The sequence below is a fragment of the Rutilus rutilus genome (assembly GCF_951802725.1).
Source record: "Rutilus rutilus genome assembly, chromosome: 18".
In the NCBI taxonomy this organism is placed as follows: domain Eukaryota; kingdom Metazoa; phylum Chordata; class Actinopteri; order Cypriniformes; family Leuciscidae; genus Rutilus; species Rutilus rutilus.
In genome coordinates this window covers 4,014,807-4,040,656 of record NC_140231.1, presented here as the reverse complement: position 1 = coordinate 4,040,656, position 25,850 = coordinate 4,014,807, and the positions used below count along the sequence as shown (strand labels likewise).

The 25,850-nt window shown below is 37.8% G+C and overlaps 2 protein-coding genes across 2 annotated transcripts in view; both read right to left on the bottom strand.

Moving 5' to 3' along the window:
- stk10 (serine/threonine kinase 10) overlaps positions 1 to 22,398 on the bottom strand; it is a 58,933-nt gene extending 36,535 nt beyond the window's left edge. Inside the window, exons 1-2 of the mRNA XM_084386850.1 lie at positions 21,957 to 22,398; positions 10,623 to 10,787 (exon numbers count right to left, since the gene is read on the bottom strand). Of these exons, the coding sequence (XP_084242976.1) occupies positions 10,623 to 10,787; positions 21,957 to 22,115 (324 nt within the window). The 5' untranslated portion in view covers positions 22,116 to 22,398. The remainder of the gene's footprint in view (positions 1 to 10,622; positions 10,788 to 21,956) is intronic.
- Positions 22,399 to 23,552: 1,154 nt separating this feature from the next.
- On the bottom strand, positions 23,553 to 24,525 carry cytl1 (cytokine like 1). Its single transcript, XM_084387839.1, has 4 exons — positions 24,391 to 24,525; positions 24,260 to 24,304; positions 23,933 to 24,079; positions 23,553 to 23,632 (listed from the first exon to the last, which is right to left on the bottom strand). Exons 1-4 carry the CDS (start codon positions 24,505 to 24,507, stop codon positions 23,573 to 23,575), a joined length of 369 nt encoding a protein of 122 aa, XP_084243965.1. The 5' UTR covers positions 24,508 to 24,525; the 3' UTR covers positions 23,553 to 23,572.
- Between the last annotated feature and the right edge of the window lie 1,325 nt (positions 24,526 to 25,850).

The window sequence follows — 25,850 nt, the reverse complement described above, 5'->3', positions numbered from 1 at the left end:
TATAGGCTTGTCAGGAAAAAGGTGGATAGCAGCAGACGTCAAAACTGAGCACGCATATAGAATAAGCAGAATAATATCATGTGTTGGTGTGGACGCTAATATAGTTATCGTTGTAGTTATGGTCTCTATGATATTCTAGGGCCTCATTTATAAAATTATGTGTAAGATGGGTCCTACATTTGATCTAAGGCCCTGTTTACTCCTGGTGTTAAGATGTGTTTTGGTCGATCGGATCACAAGTGGACGACTCTAAACACAGGTGTAAACGGGTCTAAAACGTTTTGAGCTCGTCCACTTTCCATACTTCCAGAGGGAGTTGAAAACACATCAGACCGGATTGATTTCGTACTGATCTACTACTGAACTACTGATCTAATGAGTGAACATTATAGGAAGAGCTCTAGCCAGACGGGGTTTAAACTTTATCGGCTGGAGACCCAAGTTTGGTTTGAAGAGACAACGTACCAAACAAAATGTTCTCTCACCATTCCAGATTTCTAACACACACACTCACAGCGTTCGGCTGGTCTTGCGTCTGTCAGAGCAGAAACTAAAGTTGATGTTCTCCGTGTGTTATTCTGTCGTCTCCGGTCGAATTCATATGTAAATTTGTGAGCTTATTTTGTCCATTAGATTGAAAGCTCAAACATTTACCCGCTCATAGACCCTCCCCTCGAAGAAATCAGGACAGAAGTGGTTGAAAGTGGACAAAAGAGACGGATTAAAACACCAGGTGTAAACGGGAATGTGTCTCCCTCGTCTAACTGTGATCCGATCCACCAAAACTCATCTTAATACCAGCTGTAAACAGGGACTAAGATCATTTCTCAAATATGCGTTCGCCTCTTTTCCAGATGTGATTTCTATAAATTGCTAATGATCTTGAAATTGTGAGTAGCTGAACTGCCTTGTAAACGCCCCCTTATTGATGTCACTAACATATAAAACAGCACCTGTACGGTGAGCAGCAAGAAATAATTAAAATTCCAATCATAATTCACCATTAGGTTTCATACAAAACGTTTACAACAACTGAAATCACATGTACGCCAAAATTGCATAATCTGGGTGGCCTTAAAAACATGTTAAGATTCAAGTTTAAATATTTTATCATCATATATAGTAGTGCTTGCCTTAGGGACATGAATCTATGGTTGCCAAAAACAACAGCAGATTATGAGGCTGACGTCACTCGCCTGTCACATGATCCAGCTATTATGTAATTGTTTTATGACAGGACCGGCCATCCCTAGCAATGGCCTGACATTAGCCTAGGCTCTACCATTCCCATGACCCTGCATTGGACAAGCAGTTTGGATAATGGATGGATGGGTAAATGTTGGATCACAACAAACAGTAGAAGCATTTACTGTTGCCATAACAAAAAAAAAGACTCACTTTCAGCATTTTCATTACTGAACACCTGCAATGACAACACCGTCCAATGAGTCACTGTCCCGACGGATAATCCAGGCGTTTCCAAACAATAGACCCGTGACTGTGTGTTTACAGAGGGAATGTACAGGAACTGCATATCCAACAATACAGCTATTAATACAAGCTCTTGAAAACACGACTGAAAATCATAGAAGCAATGGAAATACTTAAGATTTGATGATTAGTGGCTCAGTCACAAATAAGCATACGACGAAAAAATGTGTGTATTCATGTTGGTTTTGAGGGGAAACCTTGAATACATACGATGTTCATATGTAAATTTGATCTAAAATACATGTAGATATATTTTAGAATTTATGTCTAAATAGCAATGTATTTTTTTGAATACAATTTTTGGATAGTTAAATAAAATATCTGAAAATATCTATATTTTCTGCCATATATGTTGTATCTTGAATTTATTAACAATAATTAATTTGAAATGTGAAATAACATAACCATATCATTGAAAAAGTCAAATTATTTAGGCTTAATTATTTTTCTGACCTTAGTATACAGTCATATCACATGGTCTGTGATATAATTTCCTGTTATTTTTTTGGCACGACAACAAAGTGGCTTCCTGCATTGTAATTGCTTTGAAGGGTTTTCAAACATGAAAAATATTTTTAAAACACGGTCTTAATCTTATTTACACATCACCTTGACATTTTTCACATTCTCACGAAACAAAATCAAAATTAATCCAGAAATTGGAATCAATAAAAGAGGTGTATTAAAGTCATTGCCTGTATGAAATCCATAGTTAAAAACCTTTTGAATCAATGACCAGATCTGGACTCAAACAAAAACTGTTATATAGTTATATTATAAACAAAATATAATTGTTTTTATTTCAGGTAAACACCTGTCAATGTTATAAAAACTGGCGAAACCAGTCATCGTGAGTTTAGCATCTTAGCATCTCTATTGGTCTTACTGACATTTCTGAAATATTCTAGATGGCATACGCCGATGCCTGCAGGTTCAGGGAGGCAGAACAACCAGTCAGACCACAAGAACAAAGTCAGATTGTGAGCGTCCGAGCAAACACGGATTCCTCGAGCGCCTACGCACATATCTCAGGCAAACGCGACAAGAGGTTAAACAAACAGAAACGATTGAGGCTTTAATGAGACAAATCCACAACACTGTTAACAGGAGTCAATAAAGACTGCATTACTCGACTGATTCTGGACACATGCCCTGAACCCTATTCAACCTGATAAATAATTAATTATGATGATTATCACTTTCACCACACTGGCACAGAGCTCCACACTTACATTTATACTTAAAGGAGAACTCCGGTCAATTTTAACATTGAGCTCATTTTTTTGTACATTTGGAATGCTGTCAATACAGAGAACAACGACAAAAATCGGTGTTGCCTACACCGAGTTATTCTATTTTTAAAATTTGCACCCTATTGACTTCAATGGGGCAAGTAGTAAGCCTGCTTTTTAGCCTCTTAACATCCTTTAAGTGTCATTACGAGTTCACGCGCATAGGTTTAGTACCTATGATCACGCGCGTGAACTCGACAATCGATTACTATGGCCTTCCACCGAAAACAGGATGTATACAAAGGTATGAGCGCTGGCTGAATTAACTTCATTTTTATTAATATCTCTAACATCTACTGCAGTCAGATCCACCCGTGTTCACTCGGAAGGAATCACTCACATTTTCTGTGCACTTGTAATGACACTTAAAGGATGTTAAGAGGCTAAAAAGCAGGCTTACTACTTGCCCCATTGAAGTCAATAGGGTGCAAATTTTAAAAATAGAATAACTCGGTGTAGGCAACACCGATTTTTGTCGTTGTTCTCTGTATTGACAGCACTCCAAATGTACAAAAAAATGAGCTCAATGTTAAAATTGACCGGAGTTCTCCTTTAAGAGACGAGCAACAGATGGCTTCACTCGAGTTCCCGGTAGAGAGGCGAATCACATCTTTTTCCATGACGCTTTAAAATAAAAGATTTTGATGTAACTTTACAGCCATCTGACTACTATGTTTAATAGTATGTGAAAAAACATGAAGTATACAACAATACAACAGGGCTGCACAATATATCGAAATATCGCAAATGTATATATCGCGATATGCATATCGCAACGGCTTGCAATAACGGGTCATGAACAAAAGACAGAGAAAAACACTCGCTGCTCTTGGCTGAATAACTTTTGTAGCTTTAATAAGAATCAGTATATATTTAATTCATACAGTGAAAACTAAGCAGTGTTTTATTTTTTACATTTGATTATTCAGTTTCTGTTGTTGAATAACCCTAATGTAGGATAACCTGAAACCTATGTTAAAACATGCTAACATGTTACAAGGCATTATTAGTTTGTTGTCAGCATATTTTAACACGTAGCTAGTCATTTTTAACATGATTTAACACTGTTAACATGTAACATATTCCTAAGCATTGCTAACATGTTACTAAACACTGCTAGTCTGTTGTCAGCATTTTTTCACGTGCTGCTAGGCACTGTTAGCATGTTAACATATTTTTAACATTTAGCATATTGCGAAGTGTTGCTAGGCATCACTAGTCTGTTGTCACCATAGTTTAACATGTTGCCAGGCAATGCTAACACATTTTAACATGTTGACATGTAGCATACAGCTAAGCGTTTACCAACATGCACTGCTAAATACTGCTAGCCTGTCGTCAACATTTAACATATTGCTACATTTCTAGCATGTTGCTAAGCATTGTTGATCCGTTTTCAGCATTTTTAACATGCTGCTAGGCATTGCTAACATGTTTTAGTGTTTTTAATAGTTAGTATTTTGCTAAGTGTTGCTAAGCACTGCTAGTGGTAAAACCCTGGAGGTGAACCCTGTGGTTTACACTGATGTTAAAATAACTCTTCTTAGCCTACAGTAAAACACTGATGTTCACTGTCAGAAGTTGTAGGGATGTTTTCTTGTCACTAAAAGAATGTGAAACACATATGTAGATTATATAATTTTAAATATATTTTAAAGATAATTTAAGTTTATTTTACACACTTTAAGCATTATCGTATCGCATATCGAATATCGCATTATTTAATGAGTTATCGCATATCACATTTTTCTACAATATCGTACAGCCCTACAATACAATGTGTTAAACAGGTCATTGAATGGACATTTTGTTAATTTTATCTTTCTACTCATTTTGTCTTCTCATATCGTTTACTCATGGGGCTTACAAGACAACTAACGTTCAAAAATACTATCAATTTGACACTATCGGATGAGATTAATAGACATTTATTGTCTTCTGTAGACAATAAGTAGAAACTGAATGTTATATAATTGATTAACTTTGAAACATTGACGGTTATTGAACTAAACTGAATCAACACTGAACTAAATTGTGTTATTTAACCGAATTATTCAACCGAATAATGACAATTGTCTTCTATAGAATTGAAATTAAAGTCCATAATTAATGATTTTTGCAACACTTCTATTTGCCCTGTTTATTTTATAAGAAGCTACTTTAAAACAATCTGTAATGTATAAAGCTTATCTGTAAGAGTACTCAACCGATAAATCATGAAGTTCAGATTATTGCCCATTTAATTCTTCATAGTACACAGCATCTTCATATAATGCTAGTTAGTAAAAAACGATCCTATATCGTTGACGTTCGCTGAGATGTTGCACCCATAACGTGAGTTCATCAGATTGTACTGAAGCTGAGAAGAATGAAAGAGGATAAGAGAAGATTATGTCACGCACAGACGGAGGAGAAACAGTCGTGAGCTGACCTCCTTTATCCGGCTGCTTAATTGGATCTTAGATACGACAGTTTACAAGAGTTTAGAAAACGCAATGGCTGACGCACGGTGATCAAGACGGTCACACACACACAAACAAACACACACACACACACACACACACACACACGTGTGAGTCCAGGCACGTTTGCCCCCTGACGGATGAGGGCAGAGATCCTCACACACCTGTTACATGTTTACACGGCCGCTGACTGACACACACTTGAACAACAAATCAGCAGATCAATGATAGGTGGTAGGTGACGCATGATGCATGTGTTTTTTAAAGCGTAACTCTCGCCAAAATGCAACCTAGGGTCTTTTTGTTAATCTACCCGAGGCGAACTTTCGTTTTAAAGCATAATTAGAATGGAAACGCCAATTTTAAGTTTGACCGTATTTTCGTTTTCGGTCAAATTGCCTTTTGAATGGGAGTGAATGGGGCACGACTATGATAGCATCAAAAATCGCTATTTTTAAAACACTAAGAAGGCTCGACACAGCATAAAACTTTGCTGGAAGTCTCACCAGGGGCTCTACACATGAACTCCAGCATTGAGAACATTGTTTGTGTACACAGAGTTTACTAAAAAGAAAGATTTTGAACAACTCACTGTTGCTGTTGTTGTTTCCGTCCGCCGCCATTTTGACAGTCAAAAATAGTCGATCTCCGGATGCGAATGAACTGACTAGTATTGCTTCTTACATGAGGATCTTTTTTCAAATACAAGGTCAATATTGATTTTCACTAACGGCAAAACCACAAATTATCCGTGAATTTATATGGAACTAGGAGCTTTCCATCTTTACTCTCCTCCCTGTTACGTTGCATTCGGAGATCGACTATTTTTGAAAATGCTGGCAGACGGAAACACAAAGTACAAAATCTTTCTTTTTAGTAAACTCTGTGTACACAAACAGTGTTCTCAATGCTGGATTCATGTGCAGAGCCCCTGGTGATACTTCCAGCAAAGTTTCATGTTGTGTCGAGCCTTCTTAGTGTTTTAAAAATAGCGATTTTGATGCTATCAAAGAAGTGTCCCATTCACTCCCATTCAAAAGGCAATTTGACCGAAAACGAAAAAACGGTCAATCTTAAAAGTGTCACATGCTCAATCAGTATTGGCACCTGATACCGGTAGCCGATTTTTTTTTAGCACATTTATTAGTTATTTATTTTCCCTATTACAGACCAAACTGGGCTTAAACAACAACAACAACGAGGCAACCACTGCATTTTAACAAAAGCCTTTAGATATACAAAGACGGTGCACTTATATTACTATGAATTAAAAAGTGCAACGCGCAATATGGCGTAATAAGTCCCGCCTTCTAAATAAAAGAGCCAATCAGCACTTGGTAAAGTCGTTGTGTAATAGCTTTGCCGTCGCATCATCCAGGTGGTGCTGCACATTGGTGGTGGTTGAGGAGATATAAGTAAAGCTTCAGTATGTAAAGCCATTGAGCACCCAGAAAAGCGCTATATAAATGTAACAAAATATTATTATTATTTAGGAGATCTGTTTTTTTTTTTTTTTTTTTTTTTTTGCATAATTTCTAGATTTAAAGCAAAAATGGTCAGACTAGCTTTGTGAAATGATGCTACATAAAACACCCGCACATAACAACAACAACAGCAGCAGCGGGACGGAATAAAAATGCTAATTCACTCTTTGTCAGTAGGTGGCGCTTATGGAAAAGCAGCGATATATCGTATCTTTGGATGCCGCTTTATACAAAGCAGTGCTAAGGTAATAATTTACTTTAATAGGCATTATACTGGGGTAAGAAAATGCCATCAAAACATTTTTGAAGACAGTCAGTTCCCTTCAGAGACATTCACATAAATCCCCACCCCAAATTCAATATTTATATTTTTCTTCGGATATTTCGAGCATCAAGAACAGTATTTGCTCTCCTCTCTGTGTACGTCTTCAGCATGTCCCCTCTCTGGCCTGTGTTAACGTTCTGTTTATAGACTTTGTAATATTTCCACAGAAATTATATTTTTAGGAAATGATCGCTACGCAGTTTATCAGCAAGTATCAGCCAAAATAAAACATAAAACCAGTGTTGGGAGCAAAAACTGTCTGCTTTCGTTTGATGGCCGGTGCATCTCCAAAATGAGATTTATTAAGATTATCAAACTTTCATTATAAATGTTTAAGCATTTACTTATTATATTAGAAGTGATTTGCATCATTGCATCATTCAATGGGCCCTTTGCTTTCTGGTTATTGCTGATCGTGATTTATTGCTTTATTGCTGATCATGATGAAGAACTTGAGCACAAGAATTGACTTTGACCATTAAGAGAACCACAGTAAAACAGAAATAGAGGTGGAGATCGTATGGGATGGTGGTAACAATATAAAGTGTTCACGCTCCTTTCAAATTTTCGTTTTGAAGAGCTGACAATCTCTTTTACCACTTTTGATGTAAGATGCATTTTAAGACGTGATTTGCATATTTAAAAGGTTCAAATATGACTGTTTCTAAATGTATTTTAAGTTTAATTAGGAAGAATCCTATTTACCAGTGATGCATTTCCCATCAGAGGAAAGTGCTTTTGAGACAGTAAAGGAGAATTACAACAGTGGGAATTTGTTTTTGTGGTGTAAATATGAAAATCCAGTGCTTCTTCTCACACATATATGAATACCAGTATACTGTTCTGCAGTGCATTATTGCATTACAAATGCTATTTCACATACTATAAATACGAGTAACAAGGTGCCTGAACAGTTTCCATTTCAAGATACCAAACATCAACATCTTTCATTGAAAAGCATCAAGGAAAATCCAAATCATGGCTCATTGGATAAAGTCCTTTTCACCATCTGGTGCCCATTGCTGACATCCAAACATAGACAAACAAATGGCCTAAATGCTTGAGGTCTGTGGACAGTCGGGTGCTTTCAGTTCAGCATCTGAATCGCCAGATTCGGTGAAGACAACTTGACACACTCAAGTCAAAAAGAACAAGTGCTTGTTATGTTTGACAACAAGTGTGCAGCTATTTCCTTTCACGAAACCCCACACACATTCCCATCCGAACGTTTTCCATCGAGAGCTTGGTCGACCAGACGCCTCGTCCACACCCAGATATGCTCATCTATGACACAGCGTTGCATTGCCCAGACAGCTGTGCCACACCTCATGCTTTAGTATGAGCAAACTTAACATACGCAAATGCTAATTATAAACTTTCCTATTATATATCTATTACAAATCTATTGTACATCAAAGAATCAACAGAGCACTGCAGGGATGACGTATTTTCATAGGCCAACCCTGAAGTCAGAATCACCCAGATTCCCTCGACAAAAACTCGATTACTGCAGAAATAAGCTCTGTGACCAATACAAGTTTATGATTCTTACACGTTTTGTTGTTTATGATAATCTTCACGAACGAATGCCAGATCTAAACCTAGGCTATAAACAACCTATATGATCACAATATCTTAAGCTCATGTTAACCACAGACCTCATTTCAGGTATTTAACCGAAAACCCATTTACTTTTTTGACCCAAAAAAACAACAACTCCTGCTGCACTCTATAAACAAGTGAAAAAATAAATATATCTATCTATTGATGTCTATAGCCCAGTTACGAAGGCCAGCAAAGTTTAGTATTTAGGGTTAGAGTAGTTTCCTTCAAAAGGAAGTCTTACTCAAACACTAAGAGATCTGGAGACACACATCTTCCAGAAAAGCAAATTTACCGTCACACTGAGGAATTCCAGCAATGCTTTAATGGCTCCTCAGGAAAACGTGCTTTTACAGGCTGTTACAGCATGTAGACACAATCAACCACATTCACTTATCAACTTATATTTAGTTTTTAGCTATACTTGTCCCATCCTGATGAACAACAATGTGAACTATTGCGATTAGCATATCGTTTACATATAGACATCGTAGCAAAAACAGCTATTTCATTTATTACTCAGTAGCCACATTCACACAGATGCAGCAGAATACAGATGTCAGTCCTGATTCAGAGCGTTTTTGGGGCTACGTTCACACTGTCAATTTTTGGGATTAACAACACATTAACTTACAGGTGCGGGTCTCAAAAAGTCCCGTTCACACAGCAACTTACAGTAGCGTCTCTCTCGAATATTGTCAGTATGAACGTGCAACAACAGTCAAGCCTGTATTCTTTTAACACTAACCATAGTGACAGTGACCAAAGTAATATCAAAGATGGCGACGTCCATGAAACTGAAAAGTCTTATCACATTTGACACAACAAGAGTCCAATTGAGCCGCGAGTTCATCTGTCAAATCTTCATTAACCGACAGAAGCTTCAATGTAAACAAGCGTTATAGCTTGTTATAGCGTCACAAACTTGCCAGGTGCATGTGCTTTTTCACGTGACCACAGAATTAGCTCTTATACACTATGTGCGCCTAGCCTGGTTAAAACCAGACCATTCTCAGTAGTAACTGAGTTATGGTCTGGCAAAGCTTCATTAATAACTCATTTCCAAAGGGGCGTCACCAACGGACATCGCTCAAATGCCTCTGGGCGCAATTGGATAGACCTAAAACCAATCAGAGCGATCGTCATCGTGTAAAGCCATATGCTGCGTCCCAATTCGCCATAAAAGTATGCACTCTTTTTGTGAAGAAAAGGTATTTACTTTTGAATGTGTAGCAAAAAAAGTAGGCAAGCTTTGGGACATACTACTTCGTCATCTTTATCGGACGGATCTGTCGCGTGCATCCTGTCACGTAAACTGCCCTGTCAATCATCTTGTCACAGTTAAAATCCTCTATTAAATCTAATTTAATTTCCTACCGTTTCGGAGAGAAATGTAGTAGCACGTTCATCTGCCAGCGGGTCTTTCATGGAGACTGTCCTCATGTGTTTGCAATTTGAATATAATAATGCATTTAAAAGTTGGTGCGCTTCACCAACGGACGTCACTCAAATGCCTCTGGGCGCAATCAGATAGATCTAAAACCAATCAGAGCGATCATCATCGTGTAAAGCCCGCCTCAACGTTTCTGATTGGTGCCTCGATTTGGACGGATTAGAAATGGGCTTGAATGGGCTCTTTGCCAGACTACTTGCAGAGCAAATCTAAATTTGCTGGAAGTTTGTCTGGGTTTTCCCAGGCTAATGTGCGCCAAGTTTGGTGAAAATATCTCAAAAAAAGAGATTATGCAAAAAAAAAAAAAAAAACCAATGCAAAGACTAATTGTTCCTAATAAGATCTATAACATGCATTGAGATGCAAACATGCAATTTTCATTTCATGCCGAATCAGAGAAAAGGTGACCAAAAAACATCATGAAACATTGCATTATAAACGGAATTCAGTGAAACGATAAATGCAGAATATGGCTCATTTAAATCTTAATATTTAAGATATTAACCAGCTTACCGACAGTTTGTTGTCGAAGAAGTAGGCATCCAGCAGTTTGACGATGTACTGATGGTTGCAAGATGCTAAGATGTCAATCTCCACCACATAGTCTTCCAGCTCCTCCTCACTTTTGGTTTCGATCACTTTAGCTGCAGCTAGCACACCGGTTTCTTTATTCCGGGCCTGAAAGACAAAGCAGTTTCACATCAAAACACAACGTCAGCGTGATCAACGTAACTACATCCTGCTGATGTTCCCGTTCCACGCTCGTCCCTTTGGTGCGGTTAATTCACCAGGCCTCTGGGATTCACGTTTAGCTCGTCATTAGAGCTGAAATAATGGGCATTACTGCTGTGTTACTGCAAACGCAGGCGACACTGTGGTGCGGTCACTGAAGTTGATGCTGTCATTGATAAAGGTTTGATGGGTCATAAGCCTAAAGTACACTAAAGCTAATTTCGTCACCAGAAGAGTACGCACACTGCCTGATTTGTGTAACCGTACTTTGGACACGCAGGTCGCATATCTTTAGTTTAAATGAATAAAAATACATTTTTATCGGCCGTAACTTCTGGAGAAAAATAGCACAGACACTGGACAAAGATAAAACTTTCTAAAGATATACGTCGCCCGCCTGCGTTCGCGCCAAGCACGCCGCACAAGTCCTGTAAAGTGAAGTCAAAGCATTTTGCTCGCCCCCTGGTGTCTGGCTGCAGTACAGGGGCCGGTTTCACAAAGCTATTTTAGACCGGTCTATAGTGTTAGACAAGTCTAACATGTGCTCATAGACTAGGCTAATGCAAGTTAGACTGTTTCACAAAAATAAAGACTGACTTAATTTAGACCAAATAAATTAGACACCTTACCCCCAGGCTAACTTAGGTCTATGTTACCTTGGCAACCAGCAGTAACAATCAGTTACATTACAAACAGCCAAAAGAAAAGGGAAAATGGCTCATAATTTAAACATTTCTTCTTGTTACTACATTCTCCGCTAAATTTCCCGAGTAAAATGTCCTTGTAACTGTTATACTCCTCCAACAAACACATATTTCCCGCTGGGGGTAAACTGCACCGAGCGGTTGAATGCGCTTACTCCATCCGCCATGTTTTTTGTTTTGAAAAGTGTCTTATTTTACCCAGAATGCATTGCAGTGTAGTCCTACTTAAGATAGTCAGAGTCTTAAGTGCTTTGTGCAACGGTCTGATTTAGATGTCCATCTGAAGTCTGACTATCTACTATATCTAAGCCATAGTCAAAGTCTATCTTGGTGAAACCGGCCCCAGGTCTCAAACCCCGCCATCTCCATGTAATCAGATGGGACACGAGCCAAACTAAAAAAATCCAGTTACACATCAAATCATTGTTCTGTCATTTAAGGTAGATCTCATCACGTAGATGCATGTTAAAAGTTTTGTTTTCCCCAAACCTTTGGTTTCAGTTAGTTATCTGATGCTATAAAAATGTGGTGTAACATCTTGATTGACTTTTAATCTTTAAATTTAACTTTAAGTTGTGATGTAACCAAGTAAAATGTAATAACATTTTCTCTTACACCTTAGAATGTGTGTTAGCGCACACATCTTAAACATAATTTTAATTATTGTAAAAAAAAAAAAAGTATTTTAACAAATATCATGAATGTTAATTCATAAACACATTGCTGAAGAGTCAAACTTGTCTTTAGATTTTCAATCTGATTTCGTGCTCTGCATCCACCACATGACTTTCTGATTTAGTTTCTCAAAGCCAATGAGCAGTGAATGTTTTTCAGTGAATATCTCTCCAGATATTAGGCCAGTTTCATCACCTTAGCATGTGATATCTGTCAACGCGGTGGGAACATGTAGTGTTGAGGCGCTGATAAAAATGCAGTCACTCATTGTGGTTAGCTGGCGTGTTTTTAGAGGAAACACTGTTGCCAAACCACTCAAAAGCAAGACTTCCGCTTATTTGTCAAGCAACTCAACTAAAACATGATTTGGCACACCTAACAAAAAGCAAGGTTTGTTTAAGTTGGCCTGTGATGGTAATAAACAATAAGGAGAGATTGAAAGTAGGACATGTTTAGATGGCTAAATCATTAAACTAGTTTTTTTTTTTTTTTACATTTTATGAAAACAAACAAACAATGCTAGGGTACTGGTCTAGTCGCTTTGGTGTTTTGGGTGGTTGCTACGGCACTACTGAGCAGTTGCTAGGGTCATGCAGAAAAGTCCCACTGTGGTTCAGATGAGTCACACCTGATGTGACGATTGACCAAGTAAACACGATTCTAACGAACATCTGTCTTATCCTCCGCTCAATTAAATAATGGGAAAAGAAACTTAAAATTGTGACCCTGGACCACAAAACCAGTCTTATGGGGTTTTTAAAAAAAAAAAAATATGAGATTTATACATCATGTGTATCTATTTGGCCGAGATACAACTATTTGAAAATCTGGAATCTGAGGGTGCAAATAAAAAAAAATCGAAATATTGAGAAAAACGCCTTTAAAGTTGTCCATTTATGTTGGCGATTGTGCTTCATTCACTCACAAAAATAATTTTTTTATATATTTAAGGTAGGAAATGTACTAAATATCTTTAATGGAACATGATCTTTACTTAATATCCTAATGATTTTTGGCATTAAAGAAAAATCGATAATTTTGGCCCATACAATGTATTGTTGGCTATTGCCACAGATATACCCGTGCGACATGTGACTGGTTTTGTGATCCAGGGTCACAACTGTAAAATCCTCCAACAACTGTTTTGCTCATTGTTACAGTAAATGGTTAGTTAATTAACTAATGGCCAATGTTACCTTATTGTGAAGTGTTACCAGTTTCTCTAATGTAATCATACTTTTTTTGTTTTTTATCCATGCTTACAACTATAACCTTCAAGCTTAATGCTTTTTTTAGACTACTTCAAACTTTCTAGCCAGGCTTTCTCGAAGCAAACATCAATTATCAGGTTTCTGAACATTGTTTCACTCCTGCCTTTCACTAGTTGGACAAACAGATGAGAGAGAGATTGGCGATGTGCACTATAACAGATCAAGGGCTCATCGCCTCAAAGAAGCATAACCATAAATAAAGCCCCAAATCCACTTACATGTCCACTGAGAGGATTATGGCACCTGACAAGAAGTCAAAGCTTCTCATCTGACCTGAACTAAATCTCCTGGAGAAGGGCCATCAGAACAACACCCTGCGCAACAGCAGCACAATAGTGTACTTTCAACCCCTGTAATGCTCATTTCAACACCCATAAAGAAAGATACACACCTCTCTTTACATCTGTTTTCTGCAGAGCTGCTTTACAGATGAAACTCATTTAATATTTGATGACTTTCACAATGGAACTGAATCAACGCTGAACTAATTTCAGCTAAACAATGACACTCTTTTCTTCTGGAGCTAAACTGAACTGAAATGATCATTAAATCATTTTGCTGTGTATCACTGTGTAAACCAATCTGCATTGTATAAAGCGCTATAAAACAATAATGCTGACTTGACACTCAAGCTGGGGCCAGTTTCACAAAGCTATTTTAGACCGGTCTATCTATAGTGTTAGACAAGTCTAACATGTGCTCATAGACTAGGCTAATGCAAGTTAGACTGTTTCACAAAGATAAAGACTGACTTAATTTAGACCAAATAAATTAGACACCTTACCCCAGGCTAACTTAGGTCTATGTTACCTTGGCAACCAGCAGTAACAATCAGTTACATTACAAACAGCCAAAAGAAAAGGGAAAATGGCTCATAATTTAAACATTTCTTCTTGTTACTACATTCTCCGCTAAATTTCCAGAGTAAAATGTCCTTGTAACTGTTACACTCCTCAAACAAACACATATTTTCCGCTGGGGGTAAACTGCACCGAGCGGTTGAATGCACCTACTCGATCCGCCATGTTTTTTGTTTTGAAAAGTGTCTTATTTTACCCAGAATGCATTGCAGTGTAGTCCTACTTAAGATAGTCAGAGTCTTAAGTGCTTTGTGCAGCGGTCTGATTTAGATGTCCATCTGAAGTCTGACTATCTACTATAGCCTATCTAAGCCATAATCAAAGTCTATCTTGGTGAAACCAGCCCCAGGTCTACAGACTTGAAGATGGTTCATGTCATGTCAGAGAAATGTGACTTTTCCTTGTTTTTTGTTGTTTTAATTGAATTATTTCAACCAATTTATTTAGCAATTACTATCTAAAAGTAAATAGTCAATCGCTTTGTGTTAAAATTACCATAATTTAGAAATGCTAGAGTTTCTACTCTGAGCCATTCTCTAAAATTATTAATTAATTTGGAAACGCTCATAATAATGGATCCATATTGTAGCTTTGTTGATGATGACAGCAAAACACGTCATTATCGCCACGCAACTCCTAATCAGAAGTCTGAGAGCTTTCATAAAAGTTTTCTACTTGTAATTACAACAAACAAGAAAACATGAACAGATTTGTGGATGAATAACTATCATTAAATGTTGTTTCCTATTTGTAATTATTATGATACAAATTCGAAAAAGCCATGAACAATTTTTACAACAATATGATTTTGTATGAAACTCATGGTAAATCCCACATAACATAAAAGCATCCAGATTAAGTCATGTGATCTACAACTAGTTGCCGAACGCCAAAATAATCAAATAGATGTAGAACTAATCGAGAAATCTTTGGTGATCGTTAAGGATGGGAGATAATAGAGGATTTGGCAAATCAACAAATCATTGAGTTGATCTCAATAAAAGAATTAAATTAATAAAAGCACCAGATATTAATACAGGCTATAATATCAAAATTCAATCATAAATTTGAAGCAATTCATCTTTTTGTAACAAACAACTGATTGGTTTGTGTGTGTTTTTTTATTTTTATTAAGTGTTTAATACTGTAAGTGTTTTGTCTATTTATGTGTAACTAGTCGTAATTAAAGGAGTAGTTCACTTTAAAATGAAAATTAGCCCATGATTTACTCACCATCAAGCCATCCTGGTGTTTATGACTTTCTTCTTTCAGACGAATACAATCAGAGTTATATTAATAAACACAGACGCTTCGAGCTTTATAATGGCATGGACTGCAACCATCAGTTTGAAGCTCAAAAAAAGTGCGTCCATCCATTATAAATAAACTCCACACTGCTCTGGTGGGTTAATAAAGGCGACATCTATTTATATATCTATACCCGCCCGCGCCGTCAGATCATTTGGACGTGTGCTGTGTTCAAGAGATAACAAGTATAAATACTGTTCGTTTTCTCACACAAACCGCTCGTTTCGTGTCTTAGGCCATCAATGTGTACTTATGATGGGGAATTGTTTAATTTGGACGATAGGGAATTGTTTTAATTTGGACTCTGTGCTTGTGTTTTGAGACAGTGACCATCGACCTGCATTATATGACTGACAGACAAGAACGGTTTGACCTAAAAATATCAAAATTGAAACTACTGCGGAAAAAAAGACACCTACATCTTGGATGCCCTTGAGGTAAGCTAAAACATACCAAAATTTTATTTCAAAGTGAACTATCCCTTTAACTACTCCTTTAATTGCTTCAAGGAAATTAATAAACATATATATTTAAAGGTGTATTCTAAAGTTATTAACCTAATTGGGCCTATTCTTACACAATAAACTGAGTAACCTTGTGCCTCGAACAATATTATCTTCACACAAAAGCCTTGGACTCATTCGTCATCATTATCATTGAATTTATTATGATAAATGGAGCCAATTTCACTACAATTCAATGACCAAATGAAAGGGCATGACAAATACAAATACACTTAAGTGTTCGATTATCTCCCAGTCTTAAAGTTCAGTACAATCACTCCAATGGTTTCAATGAATTGTGCAGCAACTGCAAAGCTACAAATAATACACAATGAGGCCTGAACCAGATCCTTAAATGTGGAGAATGCAGCTAATATGCAGAAAATGTTCATCTCCACCCACAGAGAAGAGGCTCTTATCATTGTGAAGCCAACAGCACTGAACACTGGTGATTAGCAGACCTCGGGGATCTACGCCAGAAACACGTGATTTCATCTCAAACTTCACACGTCAAACTTTATCCCTGACAGGAGTTCAGGTCCGACGGGTTGCTGTTCACACCGCTGCCATGTGCTTTACACACGTGTGCCATCAATAATTAACAAATCAAAGAGATCCTCAGCATTAACTAACCAGAAACACCAGGAGAAAGCAGACACTTCACTCCTCCTCAAGAGCCCGAATCCGACACAGTCAACACGCTTCACACTCAAACACTGACAGAAATCCACAAATATTTGGATTCCTCACTAAATTATGTGACGCATCTGAAATTTGGCCATGATTCGATTGAATTCAATTGTGTTATTTTGGTAAAAGACAACATATTTTATTTTTAAAAGACGACCAGATAAATCAAATGCAATTTCAAACCAGAAGTAAAAGCAGAGTAAATAAATGTAATATTGTAATTATTTTGTGGAAGAGCACAAATAAACAAAATATCTGGCCATAATGTCTCTTAAATGTGATGTTAAATATGAACTTTTTTATTAGTTACATTGATAAGCACTAAAACTTGGTTTAGTTTTTTGTATTATTATTATTTATTGGCACATTTGGCAGTCATTTGTTTTGCTCTGTCATTAGAATAATTGTGAGATCTTGAGGATGAGGAAGTACATGTACATCATTCTCTAAACTGCAAATATGTAATATAGATAGTGTTGATGATTAATAATGAGACTGTTCTAGCTTTCACATCACTTGCTGTCAGTGTAGAGGTGTGAGGGGCCATTCACACAGAACGTGTTTTTCCATTCATATGCGCTATTTTCATCGTTTTTCTATGTAAACGTGCGCTAGACGGGTGTGTATAACGTTAGGCTCGCATCTCATGCATGACATGGCATTATAAAAATGTGGCCCTCAAGTTAAAATCAGTAAAACTTTTTAAAAATGTGTCTCGGGACCTTGCGTTTTCCCCCCATTCCACTGCTTGCGTCTCACGTTTTTCTAAGTAAAAAACGCATTCTGTGTGAACGAGCCCTATTAAAGCAGGGCCTAAAATTAACACTCGCTCGCCAGTCGGCCGGTAATATTTCTATGAATTCCAGCAATGGATGATCATGAATAAACGTGAACTACGCACGGGACAGTTGATGGGCCAGAACTTTATCGGCACGAATGTTTAAAGCAACACAAAGGAACTTATCCTCTTCGGTCCCCCTACAGGTTGGAAGCGGAATTGTCCATTACCGCTGTCGTAAATAATTTCGCCGCCTGCAGCCTAATGTCACGCGCACGCTCGCTGTTTACCCAGCACCGGCTTTGGAATGAACGATGTCCACTGACAAGGTAGAGTATGTTGCATGATTTCATGAAAGCATGATGTATTGCGACATCAGAAACGAAGGAAAACGAAATAATAGGCTTGTTCGACTTCATGCAGCTCTGCGCAGACCGATCGGCGGCTGACTTGAAGCAGTGCATGCCGGTTAGAAATTTTGTCCGACTTGATACAGCGCCGACGCCACGTGACTGTGACGTATGCCATCAAAGTACCGCGAGAGCGATTCGAGAATAGCCGGGGAACTCAGCCAGCGCAGCTTCTCAAGAGCGGCTGCACTGGGCTGCACGAGGGCTGATGACGACAGAGCTGTTCCACGATTGGCCGGATTCACCGCATGACAACGATCATGTGTGTTTCGTGTTTATTTGAACAGCTTTAGTTCCTCTAAAGCTCACAGATCATTTTTTTCTAACAGTAAATAGCCTACTCTTTTCATGTTGTTGTGATGTTATATTGTGTCATGTTTATCAAATTAAAACTGATTAAAAAACGTAGACTCCACTTCATTGATAGTAGCTAGTTTATGTTGAACTTTATTCTTGTTCAAACAGACGCTGTATGAAGCAGTAGCTACATAAAGTATGAATGAAAATGTCTCTGAAACATCTGTGTATTATTTGGCAAATATTGCATTTATTTCACTTCAGCTGTGGTAAAGTATGCAAACACCACGTGAGCGGTCACTACGGGAACCAGAATGTGTCCGACTTCACGTCTCCGTTTGCAGCTCCTCCCCGCCTGCACGCGGCTACTCTCGCCGATCGGTTACATCCAGCCGCAGCCGATGTCGAACACACCTAATGACTATTGTAACGCTTGACGTAAAGCAAGTCAAATTTGTAGTTTTCTTATGTCTCATTCGAACTACAGAAACGCGACCCGGTTTGGCAAACTTGCATGGTGTGGTTATAGCAGATATAAGGCTGCAAAGCGAATCCAGAAGTGCCTTTCACCCTGTTACGACTTGATGAACCACTGATACGATTTTGGAAACATTATTTTAAGGTAAAAAAATGTTCCTTAGTGTTGCTTTAAGCCTTGACAATTAAAATATTTAAGCGCAAGAAGACGCGAAAGGGAGCTCATTTCGTAACTCGCGCTCAGTGTGGAAGGTTTTGTGTGCGCAAACATCTGACACGCGCGCACAGAAAGCTGCGTCTCAGACAGCGCGCGCACAGAAAGCTGCGTCGCGAAGACGCGAAAGGGAGCTCATTTCGTAACTCGCGCTCAGTGTGGAAGGTTTTGTGTACGCAAACATCTGACATGCGCGCACAGAAAGCTGCGTCTCAGACAGCGCGCGCACAGAAAGCTGCGTCTCAGACAGCACGCGCACAGAAAGCTGCGTCTCAGACAGCGCGCGCACAGAAAGCTGCGTCTCAGACAGCGCGCGCACAGAAAGCTGCGTCTCAGACAGCGCGCGCACAGAAAGCTGCGTCTCAGACAGCGCGCGCACAGAAAGCTGCGTCTCAGACAGCGCGCGCACAGAAAGCTGCGTCTCAGACAGCGCGCGCACAGAAAGCTGCGTCTCAGACAGCGCGCGCACAGAAAGCTGCGTCTCAGACAGCGCGCGCACAGAAAGCTGCGTCTCAGACAGCGCGCGCACAGAAAGCTGCGTCTCAGACAGCGCGCGGATTATAAACGGAGCTCTCTTTCACATCTTCTTGTACTTGAGCGGACAAATTCACACAAAATGATGTCTAAAAATAGTGAGCATCCAAGTAAACATAGTCGGTTATGTCTCGAACGCACAAACAGTTGAGAAAGTAGACGCATGTGTGTCAGTATCAGTATATTAGATCCGTGCATTCGCTATTAAAGGGACAGCAGCCTAATATTCCTGCTGATATCTGTGGTTTTAATGTTAATCAAACAACAAAGGACAAAGAAAAAAATCATTCTGCTCTTGACTGAATAGCTTTTGTAACCTTAATAAGGATGTTTAATTTATACAGTGAAGACTATGCAGTGTTATTTCACATTTGCTTATTTTATCACATCTTGTACCTGGAAACTACTGTCAGATCTTCCTGAAAAACCGAAAAAGCACTTCGTATCTTCGTTATATTGTATTTATTTGTGGTTTTGCTTCTAATTTGATTAGCCTATTTTTTCTTATTTTATTACTTGTCTTTAATAATGTTTTAAATTTGTATTAGTTCGGAAATATTAGTTATTATTCACTGGTATCTAAACTTTGGTGTCATTACTGCCTGTTTTTGCAAAAACAGTTTCATGGCCTGTAAGAAATATTTCTGGTGTCACCAGCCATTGGCAAGTGTGGCAAAAAGTTAGTTTTAGGCCCTGAGTGTAAGTGTATAAACAAAATCCCCCGTACGTGTTCACAGGATGTTCTTTCATAGAGTCGCGTGTTTTAACATGTCCAGGCAAAAAACAAAATCAACAGTACGAAGGTGTAGGAGTTTGATCAGTCTCTGATTTGAGATTTCATGATTCATTGTTACTAAACAGAAACCAATATAAGCAACAGTCAGAGAAACCGTTGAGTTACTACACTTACAGTGATACTCGCATTCATGCTGTTCCAAACCTGTATGAGTTTCTTTCGTCTGTTGAACACAAAAGAAGGTATTTTAAAGAATGTTTGATTACCAACATATATCTTTTGTGTTCAACAGAAGAAAGAAACTCATACAGGTTTGGTAAATGATGACAACATTTTCATTTTTGGGTGAACTATCCCTTTAAAGCAAGACCAGATGATAGTTTTGTAATGTTATTAGTAAAGCGTTTTCATTTTTTTAACAAGTTCTCGAGTCTCTAAAGAACAGCACATTAGACAATACTACACTTTTTATTTTATTTTATTACACAATTACATTCCACCATTACATTACCCTGCTGCAAATGAGTCTGAGGTCTCAGAAAAACTCGCAAATGTGCGCAAAACCTTCATATTATGGGTGTGAATTATAAATGGGAGAATTGCCGTATTACTGGATCGCTCCACTGTGAAAGCTGTCTTTACTAAGATTGTATTTAACCCCATTCAACACGGTCTTTAAGGGTAAGAGGGTTACAGTGACCCTAGATGTCACACAACACTGTGTTGGGGACAAAAGGCAAATTCAGCGTTTCCTACACGAGGGTTCCTCTCCGCCTATCGAAACTGCAGCACATTCCAGCATCTTCCTACACAGTGAGTCCGAGTGGCCCCTGAGGGCCCCGGGCTGAACCCACATGACCTGTCAGGGTGTCTTTGTGGCTGAAGAGTGAGTGCCATTAACCGGAAAGGTACTTGAGTTAGCATATCTAATATTTGATCGGTTAGTCAAGATGATTTTACTGAGGGTAGTAACACCATGAAGGGACGCATCACTTCATGTCACATATCACAACACATGTCAGTACATGAAATAGTACATTGAGTCGCTTTCAAAACCATCTAGTCAAGTGAGCACAAGTCTCTTGATTGTCTCATAAGGGCTCTTTTCACAATTCAAACAAACACAATGTTGGTAAAAGTAAAAATGTGGTTCAAATACATTAAACAACACAATAAAATACATAATTCAAGCGTTCTATGACAGAAAAGATCATAGATAAAAAAAAAAAATTATATGTGAACAACATGTTTTAGACTAAAAAGTGTGACAATAGGTGTCAATAATAAGGCAAATTGTTTATATGTTTTTCGGAATGAATTCTAGCTGTCATAAGCGCAACAGGTTGCCAATCACGAGAACTTTTCAAAATCCTACTATGCTGAAGGCTTAGCTTATGAATATTAATTAGAAAAAAATGACGTTCGCTAAGCAGGCCTAACTGATTGGCTGAAAGACAGCTACTGGTAAGCGGGTGCGCTAGTTAGCTGGCCAATCAGCGAATCTGGTAAAGGCCAGGCTTATGAATATTAACCATTGTAATTAGTAAACTACGCGACGTCAACATGACGACGTTAATATTCATGAACTAATCCTTTACCATGGTAGAAGTCGTAGTTTCGTTTCGCTGTCTAACAGGTTCATTAAAATCCGAACTCACCTTATAAACTTTACCGAAAGCACCGTCGCCCAGTTCCCCGATAATTTCCCACATGTCGTTTGGATTTACATCCCGATGAACGTGCTCATATTGCTTGGTTTTCTTCTTGATGTCAAGTGCAGGAAACCGGATCATCTTGCTGAATTTTGCAAAAGCCATTTTTAAAATAAAATACAGGTAGGAGCCTCAAATGTAAAAAAAAAAAAAAAAAAAGATTATGTAGATGATGAATTAGTTGACTTCAGAAAAAAACAGATGAAGCGTCTGGGCTGAAAACTATCCGACACTCCACAGGAAATATAGACATCTTCATCACTTAAAAATAATAAAAAATAACTTCAAGTTGTAATAGACTTATTCCACTCCATCCATGAGAAACCATGAGCCGTCTGAGGCGAGCGAAACACTCATGTTCACCTGTTCACTCACTGCTGTCGTGTGTGTGTGTGTGTGTGTGTTAGTGAGACAGAGCCACGCCCACTGCACAGAATTATGGGAATTGTAGTTTTTAAAGTTCATCATAAAGTAGCCTAAACAACACTACAGACTTGTTTTGTATTTACAATGCTGCCTTGTTATATCTTATATGTCTCACTATGTCCTGTTCTTGAAGCTAAAACAAGAAAATAAAATAATAAAGTAACCTAGCTTATATGAGCAACAAGTATTTTAATGTTTTTTTTTGTTTGTTTGTTTTTAATGAATTTAAGTAATCGTAATATTTGTATTTAATAATGTTATTGTAATACTCTAGTCAATACGCACAGAAAAAAACGACTGATAAAATATGAAAAGCCCGAGTTAAAAACAAAACTGTTGCACACAATCTCCACCTTGTGGTGAATTTGTGGTACATTTTTCTTTTTTTTCTTCTTTTTTATTTAGAATACAAAACACGTCATGATGGTATATCAAAATACACTGTGCACATCACTTTATATTGAATATAGTGATTATTAAGCAATATTTAAAGCAACAAACATTTTAAAAGTTACAAATAACGATTTTCGTCACATTACAGCACTGCAGTTATAAACACATACTGTAGCCTATATGTAGTCACTGACGTGACGATATATCTTTTTTTCCCAGATATGTTTAGTTAATACATTAAAAATGCCATTCTTAAATACATTCTATGCATGTTTTCAATTTATTAGCCTCAATCATTTTCTTAAAAAAAAATGGCAGGTCTTAAAGTGAAGTCAAGCGGAACAACTTTAGCATAAGCAATTTTGTAATTTTATTCCTATAAAAGAAGTGAATATTCATTTTCGTAATATTACTAATATTTTGAAAACAGATTTTGTCCATCAAATCAAAGTCTGTGTCACGTAACCAATCTGCAAGATGCTATATTATTACCATGTGATAAAAACATTAAAACATTTTTTTATATATATACCTGAAATCATGATGATGATGTGAACGTTTAGATGTAGAAAAAAAATGAAAAAAAAAAATGAAAAAAAAAAATGTAAAAGTGTATAAATGTTTTTTTCTTTTTTTTTAACTGCTGATTATGAATAACATCTGTTATCATGCGGAGTAATGGGCTCTTTATGATCTTTGTCCAGTCCTCCTCCAAACTCCCTCCAGTGATGTACGAGATGATTTCAGTATCTCCGTCCTCTGGACTGTAATGCTTCACAGTTATCATGGGTAAAAACCAAGTCCTGAAACAGATCAGCTACTTTTCAGGCACTCAGTTATAGCAAGGGCACACAGTATATATAAAATTAAAAAAAGAATATAAAATAAATGATTTAAAAACTGGTTAGGGACAGGTTTGGTGGTACGGGTTTAGGGGTGAGTTAAGGTTTAGATAGATATAATTAAAATTAATTACAGCTGTAATTACACAATAAATGCAACGTATCAAATGATTCATTTAAATGTCAGTGGTTAAAGACACCCAATATAAAGCGGGACCAAACATGTATATAATATATATCTGAAATGAATGCTTGACTTACCCCGTGACATTTCTGTGATATAATGATATGGAGTTGTCTAATCATGGCAGCGAGTCTTTGCACTTTCCTGTTGTAGGAACACCGGCGTTCTCTCAGGCCGCCCAGCAGAGACATATACGAGTTCATGGTGGACATTACACAAGCGTTCTGTCATCACAAACAACATATATGATTGACCATACAAGGCTTTTAACATTTCAAAGCACATATATAATGGGAGTGATTAAAAAAAGACATGTGCTTAAAATTAGTACGTCATTATTTTACATTACAAGCAAGTTTTATTATGCTGAATGCTGAATTCTGCAATAGTTTGTTAGTACTTACATGAATATCGATGTACAGGTCGGGCAGGTGAGCTGCGCATCTATACTGCAACACAAGGCACAATAAAAACATCAACTTCTGTTTTGTCATGGCATTGTTGCACTCACCTCAGTTGGATGTGTTAGACTTACAGTCTCGTGGTCTTTTTTAATGTCCTCCGCTTTTTGAGTGATTTCTTTACCCATGTTCAGCACTTTAGTGTAACAGGTCGGTGGTATGGGGTACGGCTGAGCCCAAACCATGGGCATCAGAACCAGAACCAGAACCAGAACCATGCTTCCTGCTCTCTGTGAACAACACTGCTGTCTGTGTGCACTGCATTTATACACTGCAAATTCAAACATGTTGTGTTCATTACCAAACATGACATGATATATGAATCAATTAGCCTGGAATTCATTGTCTTGTCCAGTTCTGTTGCTGAAACACTGGGGCTTGTGGTTTTGCTCAGTCAAGTGTCGTCAGAATATCCCACAATATGCAGGAGTATCTCAATTCGCAATGACACTTGTAAACAACCTAGGCTAATAAACATGAATCATGTCAATATTTAGCACCACAAAAATGTTTTGCACAAATTGCAACCAACAATTTTGCTCCAATAAAGTTAGTTAGTGTGCTTGTTTACCAAAAGGACAGCAGTGCCAATGAAGAAAAGATTGAGATGAAATACTTAAGTATTGTATAGTTTTTGTTGTCCTTTTGTATGTTTTATTGCATTAAAAGTTATTTCCACCACATATTGTTCTTCTGAAAGAGTAGGCAACTGAATCTCCTGATCAAAACACATGCGAAGAAGAAGCAAGAAGTGATATGCTGAATCCAAAATCACCCATATAGGCTACCCTTAAATAGGGCGCTATTTGAGGGGACATCCATTTTGTGTCCGAAACTACACTCTGCACACTTTTTAGGTTAATTTTAAACTGTTTGGGTAGTTTTTGTGTAACCTAGATCCTAGGATCCTAGATTTTAGTATGCTATATGGATCTAGGTTACTCAAAAACTAACCAAACACTTTAATAGCTCACTGCTCTCTCCTGAAGAGGTCGCAAAGGGGTTGAGATATTTTTCGCAGGACCTCTTCAGGAGAGAGCAGTGCAGCTGAGCTACGTGTCTTCCGTAAAATACAAGTTTGTGTACATTTTATTTTAATCTATAAATCCATTACTGTTCTGTATATCGTTTAATTTTATGCAAAGCAACATACAGGGACGCGATGCTAGTCACTTAACGAGTGTCAAGTCGATCTTTTCGCATGATGGAGACCTAAATGATGCCTTGCATAATATTTTATTCAAAAAAGATACAGAAATACTTAGAAAGTTAAAGTATGTTTTTAGAACTGTGTCGATGAACTGGTGGGTTTTTTGGTTTTTTTTTTTTTTTTTTTTTTTTATGGACTGGTTGTGGAGTCAGTCACAGAATATTTCGGCTACGAGTGAAACGCAGGGCGTTTCTTAAAGCTACTGTGTGATATTTTTCCCCATCTAGCGGTGAAATTGTATATGACTACCCAATGAATATTAGTTTCTGTTCCTTTCAATTCCGAGGGCGTTTTAACTCTTACGGTGGCCGTATTATTCCAAGA

What these genes read in the sequence shown, in the direction of transcription:
- cytl1 (XM_084387839.1), bottom strand. Translation starts at nt 24,507, where the DNA reads ATGCCCATGGTTTGGGCTCAGCCGTACCCCATACCACCGACCTGTTAC. An exon ending in TTAAAAAAGACCACGAGACT is followed by an intron (nt 24,305 to 24,390) that starts GTAAGTCTAACA and finishes CTTGTGTTGCAG; the next exon opens with TATAGATGCGCAGCTCACCT. An exon ending in ACCTGTACATCGATATTCAT is followed by an intron (nt 24,080 to 24,259) that starts GTAAGTACTAAC and finishes TTGTGATGACAG; the next exon opens with AACGCTTGTGTAATGTCCAC.